Genomic DNA, 17,301 nt, shown 5'->3' with positions numbered 1-17,301 from the left:
TAATATCGGTAGAAATTACGGAAACCCGATTTACACTCTGCTCATTATCAACGTATAGCAATACTCCGACGCCGAATACATTGTCCAGTCCGGCATAAACCGTTAGGGTGAAAGCTTATGTTCCCTCGCAAGTCATCGTCGAAATTGTTGGCAAAGCGACCGAAGATATTGATTTTATGGGATTATCATATCATTTGATTGCCTCAGTTGATACATTTGGTGACGTTTAGAACGTCAATATGTACTCCTGAATTGTGACATTGTGGTCCCCGAGTCGTCGCTAGCTATCGTATACATTAATATAGGCTATCCATTCACTGAAATGTTTACATACACCATCCCTATAGCATTCGTTACAAATTGCTTGAGAAAACACATTGTTCCAGCTCCTGATAGCTGTATAAAAGCGGAAGTTTATTTGGCGCATAAGGTTAATGAGTAATGGTACCTGCACGGGAACACTTGAAACCAGACCGGATTTAACAAACATTGAAACAACCGCACTATGTTGGTAGATGAGTTTTAAATCATGGGCGGCAACTAGATGTTTATCAATCCGATAACTGAGCAACTTTAATCGTTCAACAGACGTCGAATTACGCAAATGATCGCGTCGACAAAGTCAACCAGTCAACGGTATATGTGTTCAATCAATTATTTGTGGTTTGATATTCTCCAAACTTGCAATGCTTTACTTACGATCAACACCACCAATAATACCACCAATTGCGGCTTACAGTCTTGGACAATGGAAAAGGGATGGTGCAAACGTTTGAATGGTTCTGGTTCGAGTGAACGCGAACCTTTTTGAAAGGTTGTGTGTGAATGCGAACGTGAACCTATGACGTCACGTGACGTCATACTGCTAACTCCAACCATTCACCTCCGTGAAGTAATATATTATTGTACATTATAACTATAGCGACGACTGGAACAATCAAATTCTCTGTAACAATTTCACAAAATCAATATCTTCCGTCGCTTAACCAACGATTTCGACGAGGACTCAGCTAGACCGGTGTCTGTACTTGCGCCAGATACTATCTCAAACACAAAGTTATACAGTAGACAACACCCCAATAAGACGGATCGGATTTTTATGATACAATAAGGCCATAAGATCAAGATCGATCCCGTACGCCTGATAGATTAGACATCGGTGCATTCTTTTTAGCAATTTCGTTGATGTAAATAATTGATTGATTGGTTGGTTGACTAAGCACAATTCGCTGACTTCCTACATTAAGACTGTTTCGTTCTTGCTACCGTTCTTGTGTGATTGCGGGCAAAGCTCATAGCAGGGAGTCACTCGATTCACAAACGGAAAGCTGAATATTCCGAGGAAACTTTCGAGCAACTCCTTGTTGAAATTGGCAATGTGCAAGCTCGTTTAGTGCTGAATTTCTTTTGATGCTACCAGCGCCACGCGGAGATATGTCCGAAATACAAAGAATTTTAACTAAAGACGTCATAACGACACGAAAAATTGTAATACGTGAAAACTTTCACAGTGCAGAACCTATCAAGGTTCGTTAGGAAACGGCAACCTCCAAATTACTGAGGTTCGCAGCTTCACACACATTCATACCATCCCACCCTGTAAAATAGTACTGATTTTTTTTTCGTTGATTATTCCTATCATTATTAATCGTGAGTTTCAAGTGGTACCTGTTGCCGTTTCCGGACTTGTGCGCGACAGACAGTAGTAGATTTTTATGCTATAATTCAGAGATTAAAAATCAATTTCAAATTATACATGCATGTTACATGAAATAATAAACTCAGCAACGGGTGTAAATAATTGCGGCAGAGTCGGTAGGTTAGTCAAAGTAAGCTATATTAAGCGTATGATACATGCGTCGGCAAGCAATGTGTGGTGAAAGTCATCTTTTTACAATGGAACAGTACATGGCCTACTGTTTCGGGACATTACACACTTCACAGAGTGGGGAATCAGTGCAGCCAATCTTGAACAGTCTGCAGTGTCCGGTTTGGAAACGAAACAAGATTCGTTCAAAGATGCGATTTTCGTTGATGGATTAACTAACTGGTTCTCGACCGGTGTGCCGCGGCACTATAGTGAGCCAATTGGACTGGTCACTCCAAGGTGCCGCGAGAAAATGCGGTAAAGAAGATCGACATATAACGAAAATTATGAATGTTTGTGCGCGGCACGCGAAATGGTCGTGCGGTGACTATAGGCGCATAAGCCTGTCTAATCTTGACGGTCGGTAACGCCGGTATAAATCAAACACAGCCCTTTAGTACAATGATTGAATATATTGTCACAAATTCTGGTACGGTAGGTATCAGGTAGGCAAAGGTAGAGTAAACGAGGGATTTATAGCAATGCTTAACCGCAAATCGTCCACCGCCTTCAGAGCAAAGTAATAACCAACAACAACTAAGCTAGCAATGCAATGTATTATATATAGATAAAGAAGACACGGATTCATGATTGAAAGGAAACGCGCAGCAATTAAATTGAAATAATCAAATACTGAAATGATGGCGTTGATTCGCGAACAATGTGATCCGGTTCTGAGTGTGGTATAATCGATGGTTCTATTACTTTTACCCGCTCAAGTCATGCACGCAATGTACAATGCGAAACAATGAACATAAAGGATGATGTCGAAAGGACCAAGTATGGTCTCTTAATCTGGCATCTTCTTCAGTCTAATGCCGGTGTTCGATCTATATCTTTCATTTGCAGGCCTCCTCGCTCTTTTTATTTTCTTCCTTGGGTTGGTCCTTGATCGGATCTTTCTCGGGACTTTTTATTGTAAAAACGTTGTTAACACCGCGGCGTAGGGGAGGAGAATCTCAGATAAACTTCCGACGCTACAAAACTTGCTACCGCCAAGAATCAAACCGGGGCCTCCACCGTCAATGGTAGTGGTACGCTAACTTGCCCACATATCGTAGCACTTGCGAAGGGGAGAACTAAACTGAAGGTCTTTACTCGGTTGATTAAGCCTGATTTTAGGGCTTGGCCGGATGTATTTACGCCTACAGTGACATGACGCAGATTAATGACCGTTTTCTGTTTCTTTTCGTAGTCATATTCTTGACACATCCTCGACGTACGGTCATTTCACATCATACCAACACTTGGGAAGAGATTCTGGAGTCGACCTCGCTCGGATTCGAACCTGCGACGCATCTGCGTCGCAGCGGTGCAGCGTACCAATACGCTACTCGCCGCTCATGGTACTCGATGCTATAGCGTGCCGCGAACTCGTTTTTTTTTTTAAGAGGGTGTTGTGAGGTCGAAAAAGTTGAGAACCCTTGGATTAATTGTTAGTGGCAAGGAGCGTATCAGTTCAGTACTCGAAAAGTCATCACTTACCACTTGATTCGGGTCATTAGAACTGATATCCAAATCAATCTGCCCAGCCATTTCCTCCGTCTTGCGTGAGTATTGGGGTCAGAGATTTTATGTTTGGGGTACAGAATTTATTTCACGACGAGGTAAACACTCTTGTTTGCAAACCTCAACCTAAAAAAACAGCGCTTCATTCCAAATGTGAAGTGTATGGTGTATGTATAGTATAATTGGGGAACGCTGCAGGTATGGTCAGAAACATAGTATACTTCTTTTTAAAGTACTCAAGTACTTTTTCTATACTTCTTGTACTTACTGAAGTATATCAAATTTTTCGCTATTCCTGCTACGTAATGTTTTGTGATTTAGTTACTTACTTTAATAAAGTAAAAGTATTATATTCTGAAAATGAGAGAGGGAGGGAGAAAGACTGCGACGGTGAGGCTGTTCCGCAGAGTTTCAACAATAATTTAACTTTTAAAGTCCAAGAACATCCAAAATTTTCGTCGTGCTTCGCGCGATATAGATATGAAGTGAAAAGTAGCCAATATGACAAGGGTGTCAAACATACGGCCGGATGCGGCCCGCGAAGCAGTTATAAGTAGAATTGTGAAACTACGTGAGTAATTGCATAGCCTCAGTTTGCAGTTACCAGCCAAAATAGAGAAACGAATTGATAAGATGCAGTACAACACCCATAATGATATGATACAATTCGAGCCTGCGCCAATGGTTGAGGACTGAGGAGTATATAAACTATATATTCGAATTCAATTTCAAAGAAACACGAGCTTTGGCTAAGCTAAGAACAGAGAACAGGAATGGATATTCTGATATTAAATTACTTTACTTCTAGTATATGAAGCTATAAGCTTCGATCATTTCGTTTGTAGTCAATATATTTGTGAGAGAAAAATGGAGGCTCAGTAAAACACACGATCAGTGATGTCTTTCATCGGCTATACCAGCGTTTCGCGAATAATCCAAACATATGGAAGATACAGTGATTTTTATCGACACCGGTACTTGATGACTTGAAATTGACTCGTGAATTTTTCTCCGAGTCACGAGTCAATCCACATTTCTGATACGCCGAGTCAAGTCAAGTCATTCTAGCAAAGTGACTCGAGTCAAGTCAAGTCATACGAAAAAGGTGATTCGAGTATGACTCGAGCCAAGTCATGACTCCAGTCCTCCCAGCACTGGATTTCAGTTAAACAATTGAATGTATCGTCGAAATTGAATTCAGGGTTTAGGCGAATTATTCCTGCATCTAAGCGCTTGACATGGTGGAAATATATTGATGCCAAGACTTTCAACCATTTCTTGTTCTACTTTCCTAAAGATAATGAATGTGTCGCACAGATCACATCTATCTCTAGGGCACCTTCAAGGCGATCATGAGTCGGTCAAAGACCTCCTTATAAAGTTGATGATCAACTATATCTATCAACACTTGTTCTATTGTCTTTAATTTAGCATGCCTGCGGACGAGAGGAAGTTACTCCGCTTGCTGACGCACGCAGAAGTGAAAGAGACAATTAAAACATCAGGCATAACTGTCACGGGGCAGTACAGAAAGAGATCATCGATTTTCAGTTGATGAGATGTAGGCTACGCTGCCGATCCCATGATATCAACACACTCATATTTCAGTGATATATTGCAGCTATTGCAACAAAAGAACAAGAACCCGAACGAAACTATTTATACGGTGTTTGTAGGGAGGAGCAATGCAAACAATAGCGTAAAGCTGAATGTTAATCATTTAGCTAAAGTATGTGCCGAATGCAATTTGAGAGCATCTTACCATAACTATGTTTAAACTAATATTCATTACTATTCATCTTTTCAATGCATATATACACAGTTGCACGCAAGCACTATTTATAATCGGCTTCATAATGGATTTTACCACTTTGGAAAAGAATAAGAGGCGTGAAAAAGACGAGATATATTGATGATAACAGTACTGGTCGAATTATAATGAATTATTGTATTGCATTTTGTAACTATATTAACCATAAACATAAACCATAATCATAGTCGTCATAATTTCAAATTAAGCTCGAAATGACCTATGCATAACAATGTATTACACTGGGCAACAATTTTGAACAAAAAATTTGTTGCCTTCGATTTGGCACTTGATTTAGGGTCATTTTGGTATGTTGATTCCAAAAATGCCGCTGGTTTTCTTCTATGACGTCAAGTTTTTGCTCTACAACATATGCCCAAAATATGCAGCTTTTCAGGAATTTAGCCATATTGCTTTTCCATACCTTAAAGAAATCCACTCTTTAATCATATATTAAGTTTTATACCAGAGGGGTCGATTGAATTATTAGGCAAACAGGTACTGGTATCGATCTAGGCCGACGCTTTAGTCCATTTTTGGTTAGAGGATGTAATCATCGAAGGAAGTTGTAGACACATATTTGATGAAAACTGCAGGATGTGGAAAGAAAATTAAACCTTAAATATACTGTCAGCTATACGTCCAATGCCTCATTCAGCTGGTCCAGTGTAACGTAACTCCTATATGCACGAAGTTTTCGATCAAGATGACGATCTTAGAGACAGCAGACGTATTGATGAAGATTTAGAAATTGAAGATGATTCAGAAAGTAGAGTAGTATATCAACGCAAGTTAATGATTTGACATGGGCTTTGGGACTTGGAATAGAAATCTTTCGAATTTTTAACATCCTTACGAAGTGAGAAAAGATTAGCCTACTTGGCAAGGTAGAGAAGGTATGTCACATTCGATCAGACATTTTCATCGTTACCTACTTTCGGTAGCTTTGTATTGCCGTGATACTGGCATTGGCGTGATAGCCTACTGCAGATACTATGGGTCAGTGGAGATAGGCTATTTGAAATTACGACTTACAACTCAAGTGAATGGCAAATGTCCATTGACAGTTCAAAAAGGATCCTTAAGTGTGGCATTCTCCGAAATGGCAACCTCTACGGTGCAGTAACAATTCCACACTCAGTTAGTCTTTGTGTAAGAAATACAGAAACATTGAATTGTTACAATATCACAAGCTCGACTGGATCATATGTGCCGACTTTGAAATATTGTATTTTCTGTGCGGTCAGACACCAAGTACACGCATGTACTACATAGGAAGGTGTCGAAACAACTTGGACTAGCCATTAAGACCAGACACCCACCTTAGCCTAGGCGAAGTAAATCAAAGGCATGCACACTGAATGAAAAGTAATGCAGAGAATATAAGACGCAAGCGACAAAATGAGGTGGTATGTGGCGGAGGGCGAGGTCGATGTTAGGTCGTGGTCCGGTAATCCTGAAGACTGGCTAGTATTGATTTAGAAGAAATTGCTTGTATTTCGACTTGAATGCGGACATGCTCGACGACTGTCGGATAGCCGGAAATGCTTGGTAATCATTTGAAAATGTTGTCATGAGATTGCTTGGGAATACATGAACATAGAGTTGTATCAATATTGCTCAGAAGCTGTATTAGAAGCTTCAGCTAGCTCATCTGCAACATATGCAAGCTTCAAAATACAAAGCATTTCAGCAATGCCATCTCGCTAATTTCCCGGAAAACACTGGCGCATAGTCAGCGAGGAGCAAGGAGAAAGTTTCCCCCAATATCTGAAGGGAATGGGGTAAAGATACCAGAGTAGATTATAGCTTACATATAATAGCTGACTATTGCTCGAGTACCAAGCGAGACAACCCACTATAAATTAAGAGTTATAGCCTACGTATAAATCTGTACCCTAAAACTCGCAATTTATTTGTTCTTCAGTTTAAATCAACCAACTACAGCAGTACAGATGTTTATTTCAAGACTATTGAGTTACTCTAGTTTGCTGGTGGTTCTTGAAACGTTTTATGCAAAAAAACACAAAATTTAAAAGCGGTACTTTTATGTGGATTATGAGACTATGTGGTGGGTGCCTAATCCAAAAACTTGACGTAATAGAGAATAAACGAAGTCATTTTTGAATTCAGCGCCCACAAGGTAGTCAAAAACAACTGTCCGATCGAAGCCAACAAAATTGCGTTGACCAGTGTTATCCGTCAGCAAATGTCTGTTTTCATTATACTATACTTACTAAAAAAATACGTTTTCTCTATTTGCATGTTTCAATCGCATCTCAGATGTAGAGGCCTATGTAATTTATATTTATAGATGAAAGGCATACCAACCGTTCAATATATAAGTAAAAGCACCGTAAGCCATTCGAAGATTTGATTCACATGTTTTTACAATTGACGCGGGCAAAACTATTTATTCGCGGGCAAAACCATTTATTCGATACAAATACTGTAAATAGATTTGGCCCTGCTTCCAGATTCCCTCTTTTGCTGGGCATGATTGCTTGTGTCCGTGCCTGCAGCTATACCTTGTTACCAGTGACGTGCGGTCAGGGGAGGCAAGTGAGGCAGTGCCTCACATGTCGTCAGGATGAGTAACGTAAAATTGTGAAAATGTTCAACAATTATTGATATTTTCCGTCGATACTCATGAATAACTAAATTTGAACATTTTTCCGTCCAACATCCCTAATTTTCGCATTTATAGTTCAAAAATACAGCGCTAAAGGAGAGGTCAAGCACAGGCGAGCCACAGACGAGACGAGTCGTGCCTCACCTGTGACAATACAATTCATCACGAACAGCTCAGAATTTAATACAACTGGTATCAATCAAATTCTATTGTCGCACTGGGCAATGTTCCCTCTAAGCTGCGCGCGTGCGCAAATGCGCAGTACTGAAACGGTCTCCGCGCACAGAAAATCTTGGCCGCGCACAAAAAATCCGAAGTGATGACTTTTTTTTTAATCGTTGCGCACTGTTGTCCAAGGCACCGCGCAGGCGCTCAGACTCGAGAAAAATGAGAGGAAACATTGCCAGGGGTAAATAGTGCTATCGCTGAAGTCTGAAACCGAGGTAAGCCTGCAGCCCGCAAAGGTAAATATTGCGCTCTGCGAAGCAATGAGAATTTGCAATCGTGTGCACCTCACGAAACAGATTTTTTTTTAGAATGATATCGTACGCGTGAGCGATACTGATATCATTTCAATAGCGCATTCCTTGTGGGAATGGCGATCTAAAATGGTGTAACGAAGTTGTAAATAACAATGGGCTCTAGCTCGAAGTTAAACTACGAGAAACTAACGAATAGTCTTGTCCGCGTGGCATGATTGTTATGTAAGATTTACTTTACAATTGCATGTCGCGAATTTTTGAAGTCATCACTTCCATCAGGCAAATCTGATCACGTATGGTGATATAGGGTAATATGCAGAATATACAAGTACAAGCACTAATATTGTTGAAAAAATCCATCCCTTTGCAAACGTTGATCAGGAAATGCAGCAACTATATGCACTTTAAGGCGTTGCGTTGGATCAGCTTCTCAGCAGCACAAATTTGTGATTTTATTCGATTGGTTTGAACGGGTATCTTCTGTAGATAAGGTCATACGGTGATCTTGTTCTTGCTTCAATCAGACTTGAATATTCGTATCATTATATCTGACTGTATGTCTTGAAAGTAATGAGTGCGTTGCCGATATCAAGACGTCACATCAGTGTTTTAACGCGATAGGCCTACATCGATCGCATGTATTGATTTCGGGTGCGTTCTCGTGCGTGTATGTCTGTCTTCTAGTAATCCATAGTATATCAACATACGTACATTGATTAATTGTGACGTCACACGTAGTCGAACAGCATTACGATTCGCCGTATATAGTAATTGCGATTACATGCGTCCATTTGTGTCGCCATAAGTGTTTTAGCTAGCTGCTTGCCGGTGGGCCAACGTTGAGTGAATACTCACTAATTCTGCTTAGCACTGTTTCTACTGACCGCTTTTAATAATGGCAAAACGAATGGGTGGTTTCTCATCCCCCAACCAAGCCAAATTGACAAAGAGCTGTGATTCGTTTAAAATAGAATGGTTGTCGGAGCACGTGAAAACGGAAGACAAAACTATAAAATTAGGTGAGATTTTTTCTTTCTCGAGCGAGAAAGGTCTAATGTGCAAAATATGTCGAGAAGCCAAAATATCAAACGAGTTTTCGGATGGTAAAATGTGGAAAGCATGGAGGCTGGATTACCTTAAGCGTCACATTAAGCACAAAACCCACGTGAAAGCGGTCGGAATCGTAAGAAGGTGCAAGATGAGAATTGGAATCGGTACATTACTGACTGAGAGCATCAACGATCGAGAGAAGAGGAGCGAGCTGTCACTCGTGAAGAAATCCAACCCCGAGCAAGTTAAGGTTCTCGTCGACAATATTCTCCTAGCCATAAACATGAATACTTCTATGCTGTCAGTTCAACAAATTCACGATCACATGGCAAAGTACGTGAGTGTTCCAGAGAGCTGGCGAAGCAAAAATTATGCCTTTGAGTTTGTGAATTCTATCAATCAAATAGTGCAGAATGAGACAATGTGCAAACTTAGAAATGCACATTGGCACACTCTGATCGTGGATGAGAGCACCGACATAACAGTGCACAAAATGCTAGTGCTTTACATTAAATATAGAGAGGAAAATGAGGTCGACTACAAAACTGTGTTTGGAGGTATTTCCCAGCTGACTGGATGCACCGCTCGGGATATTGTGCAGGCAATAACTCAGTTTTACGCCAAGCATAAATTAGACATGCAGAGAATGGTGATGCTGACCTCCGACGGTGCCTCAGTAATGTTGGGAAAGCACAACGGAGTTGCAGCGTTATTAAAGCAGCAAATACCACATCTAACAGAACAGCACTGTGTTGCCCATAGAGAAGACTTGGGCATTGTTGATGCATGGAAAGACGTCCCTGCGATGCGTGACGTGGAAACGTTTCTTAGAACGGTGTATTCCACTTTCTCTAGATCCACTGTAAAAAAGGGGAAATTGGAAGACCTATCGAAGATTCTTGATGAGGATTCGCTGTCATTCAGACCTCTGAACGAAGTACGGTGGCTTTCGCGGCACCAAGCTGTGAAGGCTGTTCTGAGGAACTACACAGTTCTCGAAGAATACTGCAGGAGAGAATCATCCAGTAATTATAGAGATCCAGTGACAAAATACTGTTACAAAAAGCTGACGGATTCAAAATTCAAGTTTATTCTCACTGCTCTGGGAGATGTTTTGGATGACCTGGCCCAACTGTGTCTTTCTTTTCAAAAACGCAATCTGACTGTGATGGAGGGACACTGCCTTGCAAGAGCAAAGATTGAGAAGCTGCGTTCTCAGTATCTGAAAGAAGGAAAGGTTATCAAGTGGAGCGACCGCGTCAAAGAGGTGATGAGGGCTGGGTCAGCTGAAGTCATTGATACCGACGCGATTATTTGTTTTATTCGTAATCTTTGCGATCACTTGGATGCTCGGTTTCCAGAGAATGAATTGAAGGAGTGGTCTGCATTGGACTGTGAGGCATTGAGTTCAGATATCAGTTCTGACTTCGAGTACGGAGCAGCAGACATTGCCATATTAACAAAGAAGTATGAGGACATTTTCCACCAGCCAAATTCTATGGAGGCCATTCACGATGAATATCCTGATTTCAAATATGTTATGAAGCAAAAATTGAAACAAGGATCGATCGGAACATTTTCCGATATGGTGGCTGCGACACTAAAATGCGAGGAGCTGAAGCACGTCTCACAGCTTGTGGATATTTGTGCTACATTTCAAGCATCCAGTGCGGATTGCGAAAGAGGCTTTAGTTTAATGAATCGGATCAAAACAGCATCGAGAAATCGTCTTCAAGTGGCTCATTTGGACCAGCTGATGCGCATAAAGTCAAAACTGAATACAGACGATGCCATTGACCTGGACAATGTATACAACCATTGGAGAGCTGAAAAGGACAGACGGGAAAATAAGGATTAAATGTAAAGGGAGACTGCGATCTAGATACGACGGGGTCTTAAATTTGAGATAAATTTGTGAACAATTTTGGAAGCACTCATTTTTTTCAGAAAGGCACCGCACTCGAACTGAAGCCAAAACACCCTCAAAATACGCGCCACAGCACACGTGCGATATCCATGATGTCTAGATTTATCGTTATTGCGCATGAATGCGTCTTAGCCCTTTGCGATCCCACAGATTCGCACGTGTGCTATGGTGCATATCCCGAAAATATTTCAGTTACAGCCCAAACGCGGTGGCTTTCTGAAAAAAAAATGCCCTCAATGGCCGAGCGTCACGTCAAAACCACATCATGTTCAGAGCGCAGTTCCCCTTCTTCACTCATAATGAGATTATTTGGTGCCAGGCAATAGAACTAAATGTAAATGTTGTACTGTGATTCTATCAATAAATCATGTGACTTGAATGGATACACGCACGTCTGATTTTAAGCACAGGACCGTAACTGCCGCACCCAGACCCCCCGAGTTCGAAGGGGCCGCAAATTATTGAAATCAAATCGTGAATTAACATAAATCATGGAGTATGTTTTTGGAAATTTATGCAACTTTTTCAAAGAAGAAATACCAATTTGAAATGGTGTACGTCTTTTGGTTTAGTACGTTTGGGCGATTTCACTATCTTTTGACATAGCAGATTGGAGGTCACGAAATAGCATCAAGTAAGTAAGTCATTATACCAACGGGTAGGCCTACGCCCGAAGATATTCAATTATTATTTAGGGGTCCTACCTTTTCCAACACATCTCACTCTATCAGGTTAACCGGTAAATCTGATTACGTGAGCAGAGACAGGATCAAAATTGATAGCAATATATACGCAAATTCCCGATGATATTGACCGATTTGATCATGAATTAGAGATAAAATTTCGCGCGTTTAGCCGTAACGCCCACTAAACGAAGACCGAACATAGATGACTAGTAGCAGCGAAAAGCGTGTAGGCCGAGGGGGGTCTGGGGGGCGAAGCCCCCCAGAAGTTTGGTTTATCACCCTATAGGGGGCCTGGTTGCGCACTGCTGTCCAAGGGCCTGCGCAGTGAGTTGGCGTATTTGCGCAGACTCGTGAAAAATTAGAGGGAACATTGGCACTGGGTCCGAAAATCCGAATATTAACAATCTCAGAGCACCAGAGCCCCCCCTAAAAAAATCGCCAAGAAATGTGAAATTCCAGCTTCATTACGTACAATGACATCGCAGAGAAACAATTGCCCGGTGAGGCTCAGATGAATATGCCTCACTCACCATTCGCTAACAATTGGACAATCGCACCACAGTGAAACTTGTTATCGATTTTGGAAACCGACAGTGTTATATGCATTGTGGAGCTGCGACGGCCAGTACGTAATGTGGAGCAAATACATGCCCTTACTGATGTCGCTGTTATGCGTTTTCCATTCATACCTACCTTTAATTGTCGTATACATGGTTCAAGTCGCTGTCACTTGATGCTTCAGTTTATTGGTCAGTGTTGGGATCAAGTCACTACCTTCGAGTCACGAGTCAAGTCAAGTCAAGTCACGAGTCAAGTCACAATTCAAGTCAAGTTGCCTTTTCGAAGTATGAGGCATGATAACGTCATTGCATTTTGCTAGCTGTCTGCAATACAGAGTGAGTGGTCATTGATTTTGAACCGATGAACGAATATAAAGTTAAATATACATGCGAGAAGGCGCTGTATCGCTTACATATGCGTAGAACTGCTAAACCTCAGTTTATAGTTACCAGCCAAGATAGGGAATAGATACGAATTGATAAGATGCAATACATTACGCATTTACAAATCGATATGATACAATTCGAGCCTGCGCCAATGGTTGAGGACTATGTAAACTATATTCGAATTCAGTTTCAATAAAACAAGAAGTTTGGTTAAGGTAAAACAGAGAATAAAATTACTTTACTATACTAGTTTAACGCGAAACAATAACTTCATATTGTTAATTTATTCGCTAAAAGCTTTTCGACTAACTCTCATCAGTAGCGAACGTTAGTGATGGGGTGAATCAAATTCGAAATGTAAGAACTATTTTGTCTGTATGACGTAATAATAACAAAAACAAACAACTAGTAAACGGGCTAGATACGGTAGTAACGGTACAAAACAAACGTTACGAGTACATATTCGGTTATAAATAACCGAAAACACAACATTAATGAAATATTCCAAGAGTGTAGAGGCGTTCCTTCTGGCGACAGAGAATCGGCTTTCGTAGCTTTATGATCGTAGATTCCAGGACCTTTAAATGAAAAAGAGAACGGCCACGAGCAAGTATAGAAAATTGACTGTCGTTGTAATGATCAGCACATTCTGGATGGGATAAGAGATACTGTCCAATAGCCGAATTACAAGCAGTAACTTGATCATAATCACGCAGTGTGTCAACAGACTGCGATGAAGGAGTTGGAGAAACATTATTTATTCTAATTTGCCGGGGGACATGCTGGCGAATTCTTTGCTGCAAGCGCTGAGACGTGCGACCTACATACCGACTGTCACATCGGCACGTGTATTCATATATTATATTGCTTTGATTTGTCGCAGGTAGCACATCCTTTTGCGTTGCAGGCATCGGAGATTTCGTCGTGAAGGTTATCTGAGGTTCTACTTGTGAAAAACAATGGATCACTGACGATTTAATTTGTTTTTCCAACCTGTTGGACACTTTCCCAATCCAAGGAAGATGCAAATAAACAGGACATTTTCTAGGTCCGAACGGTTTAACTTTTCTGAAATCTTTGAGTTTACGATCTATGGTCATTTTAATGATGTGATCAGGATAACCATTTGACTGAAAGATTGACCGAATGTTCTCCAATTCAGAATCAAGTTTGACTTTACCACAAATCATCAGAGCCCTGTAAGCTGTAAGGTTCGATCACTTCGTTTGCGGTTAATGTATTTGCGAGAGAACAATGGAGGCTCAGTAAAACGCACGTTCATCAATTGATTGGTCGCTCTCACGGGTTACACCAGCGTTTCGCGAACAATCCGAACATATGCAAGATGCAGTGATTCTGATCGACACCGATCGATCTTGATGACTTGAAATTGACTCGTGAATTTTGCTCCGAGTCACGAGTCAATCCCCATTTCTGATAGGCCGAGTCAAGTCAAGTCAAGTCATTTCAGCAAAGTGACTCGAGTCAAGTCAAGTCATACGAAAAAGGTGACTCGAGTCTGACTCGAGTCAAGTCATGACTCGAGTCATCCCAACACTGTTATTGGTCGGGCCATCGTTAAGATATAACCTAAACTAAGTCATACCATTATTATGTCTTGTTCGCGTTTTAACAATATTACATTGCATAGGTTGCATTTTTTAAAATTTCTCTTATTCGCCATGTGGTATGCGTTGGGTTCGTTAGAAAAATCAACGTGCTTATGTGTGAGCTTGAGCATGGGTCACCAACACCAACGAGTAGAATTTCAAGTTACCGTAAAACGGGTCATGAACCTGTGCAATCGGTAATGGCATATGCCGTGCAAACATGGCGTTTGTTTGTACCCAACCAAGTTGCAATATTTAAAAAAACATCATTCGTATTATACCTTATCAGATGATTCGTAATATATCACCCTCGCCGTCAATGTTCCGACTCATACGCTGATAGATAATGGCCTATGCAACCGATTATAAATATAGCTGTACATCTTTACTTACGCCATATGCTAACTTTCATATAAGAATAATACAGGAAGGGAAATTGTGTATATTTGTCCCAGGGTATGCTGTAAATCACTTTCTGGTATAAATGTTTGCTTACTGCCTAATCAAGACAGTAAAAATGATCCGAATTCCCCAAATTCAAGAAGGAATTTACGAGGGACGAGTTATTTAGGTTTTGTAAGTGTATCGCACCATTCCACATGACAATATGAGCTTTTTTGAAAACGGTGAGATAGATGTAATCAGATTGTAGCTACACATACTGACGTTGGCAGAAGTTCCGAACAATTTTATGGTCGCGACCCCAAATCTTGATTTGAAAACTTTACGAGACCCCACCTTTCAATTTAACGCGATGATTACTGGAAAAAAATGGTCTGCACCTTCGCCCACATCTACTGATGTCCTATGTATGACAGACATGGGGTGATTACTTCACGAATGTAATCGATTGCGATTACGATTACTTGTGAATCCCGCGATTACGATTACGATTACGATTACAGCCAAATCAGGAAGTAGTCGATTACGATTACGATTTCTTTTCAAAAGTAATCATGATTACTCACGATTACATTTGTTTTGCTTCTTAGAACTAATTTCAGAAGAGATTTTGGAAGACAATACAAATAAGGCTTGCAATGAAAAGATCTTATGAGATAACAACTTTCTTTATAAATCATAGTCATTTGCTTGTTACGTCATAATGCACCCATTGCCCACCTCTATGCAGGACTATTCGTCGCACCCAACGATTTGCATTCTTGCCAGGTCCGTAACTGCCACACCCCAAACTCCCCAATAGGACCAGGAGCAAGCTCTTAGGGGACTCAAAATTATTTCGTAAATCAACACATTTTCAAGAGAATTAATTCACTTGAAAATTTTTCTCGAGTTTCGGCATTTAATGTCCCTAAATACAAAGTGTGCTACCAAAGAATGACCTTGACCAAAACGTCGGGTATGTGTTCATTGTCAGTAGCCGCGCTCTGTGGGCATGACGAATAGTCCGGTCCTTCCAATCTGAGCCCCAACAATGCAAATGCCACCCGGGGCACTCACAGAGGAATGAAGACATGGCAATTTGTGTGTGCGTCTCACGAAAGTTTTTCTTTTAGTCTGCTACGTTTGGGCGACTACAGTATCTTTTGATTATATAAAAGATGGGAGGTCACGAAAAAACAATATACAATAATGAAATTATAACAACATACCAGATGCTATAATTATGAATTACTTGCTCCCAGCTCTACCGGTAAATCTGAATGAATAGCAAGATAATGCAATTACTAATATTATTGACGAAATTCAGTCATCAACTTGAAAACTGACCACCCTATGGGGCGCCAATACCCCGGGTTGTAATGACTCGCGTCATGACTAGACTCGAGTCGCGATTTTTTGGTGACTAGACTTGACTCGAGTCGTTTTTTGTATTGACTCGACTTGAACTCGAGTAATTTTGTATGACTCGAGACTAGAACGGCCAAGACGGACATTCCATTTAACTTCGAAGAATAGTAAAGTTACCACATTATTTGTATTTCGTCTATCAGTCCCGGTACTTGGAAATGGGGCCGTAAACTGTGAAAACTGATGAAAATTAGTATATTATGAATACGAGCCATTCTATATCACTCGAACAGAGTTGAAAAAAGTGGGCTGAACCGCATTGATCAGAAAACTGATCTGTGAACATAACGACTTGGACTCGTACTCGAGTCAAAAAACATGACTCGGACTCGACCCCATACTAGCTGACTTGGACTCGGACTTGACTCGGGGGTGAATTGAAAATGAATCGACTTGACTCGAGTCAAAACTATAAAAGTGAGATTGACTTGTGACCCGGAACATTGTAACTTGGTTACAACCTTAACAATACCAACGTTTGGAGTGGGGGACGAATTGCTGTTTTGGTCCTGATTGTACCTACAACCCACGCTAACATGGTGTATAAGCGGATGACTATGGCGTCAGGTATAAATGTCGAGTGAAGAATAGTGAAATAACGATTGGCGCTCATTTCAAGTAGTCATATGAGAATAAGATAAAGTGATGTTTTGAAACGATAAAAATATTAATAAACCTGACTGACTGACTGAACTTAAAATTCTACCTTCCACTTATTACAGATACTGCAAGCTGCCGTTATGCCGTTACGAGAAACGGCAAAGAACGGCTCGGTTATGATGTATAAACGCAGCTGTTGATTTAAACCATCGTAATGTTTTATTTGACGAGTACAAAACTTCAAATCTTTGTCCGGTGTACGCACAATACATACGTATACTACATAGATAGGCCTACTGCTCGCCAAGCAGCAACGGTCAAACTGCGTTTAACTATAAGCATAACCAAACATCAATACATATGTTACTA

The 17,301-nt window shown here is 40.7% G+C and overlaps 1 protein-coding gene across 1 annotated transcript; it reads left to right on the top strand.

The window, feature by feature from the left end:
- The first annotated feature begins 9,195 nt into the window (after positions 1-9,195).
- On the top strand, positions 9,196-11,208 carry LOC145448789 (zinc finger protein 862-like). Its single transcript, XM_080327240.1, has one exon. The coding sequence runs from the start codon at positions 9,196-9,198 to the stop codon at positions 11,206-11,208; it is 2,013 nt and encodes a 670-aa protein (XP_080183366.1).
- Positions 11,209-17,301: the final 6,093 nt, after the last annotated feature.

Source organism: Botryllus schlosseri, chromosome 10, assembly GCF_051294905.1.
Source record: "Botryllus schlosseri isolate E-star chromosome 10, Bs_hap1, whole genome shotgun sequence".
NCBI classification, from domain to species: Eukaryota; Metazoa; Chordata; class Ascidiacea; order Stolidobranchia; family Styelidae; genus Botryllus; species Botryllus schlosseri.
Note: the sequence above shows the minus strand (reverse complement) of the source record. Positions and strands in the feature narration are given on the sequence as shown.

Excerpts from the sequence above, each read along its gene's own strand:
- LOC145448789 (XM_080327240.1), top strand. The coding sequence starts at position 9,196 with ATGGCAAAACGAATGGGTGGTTTCTCATCCCCCAACCAAGCCAAATTG.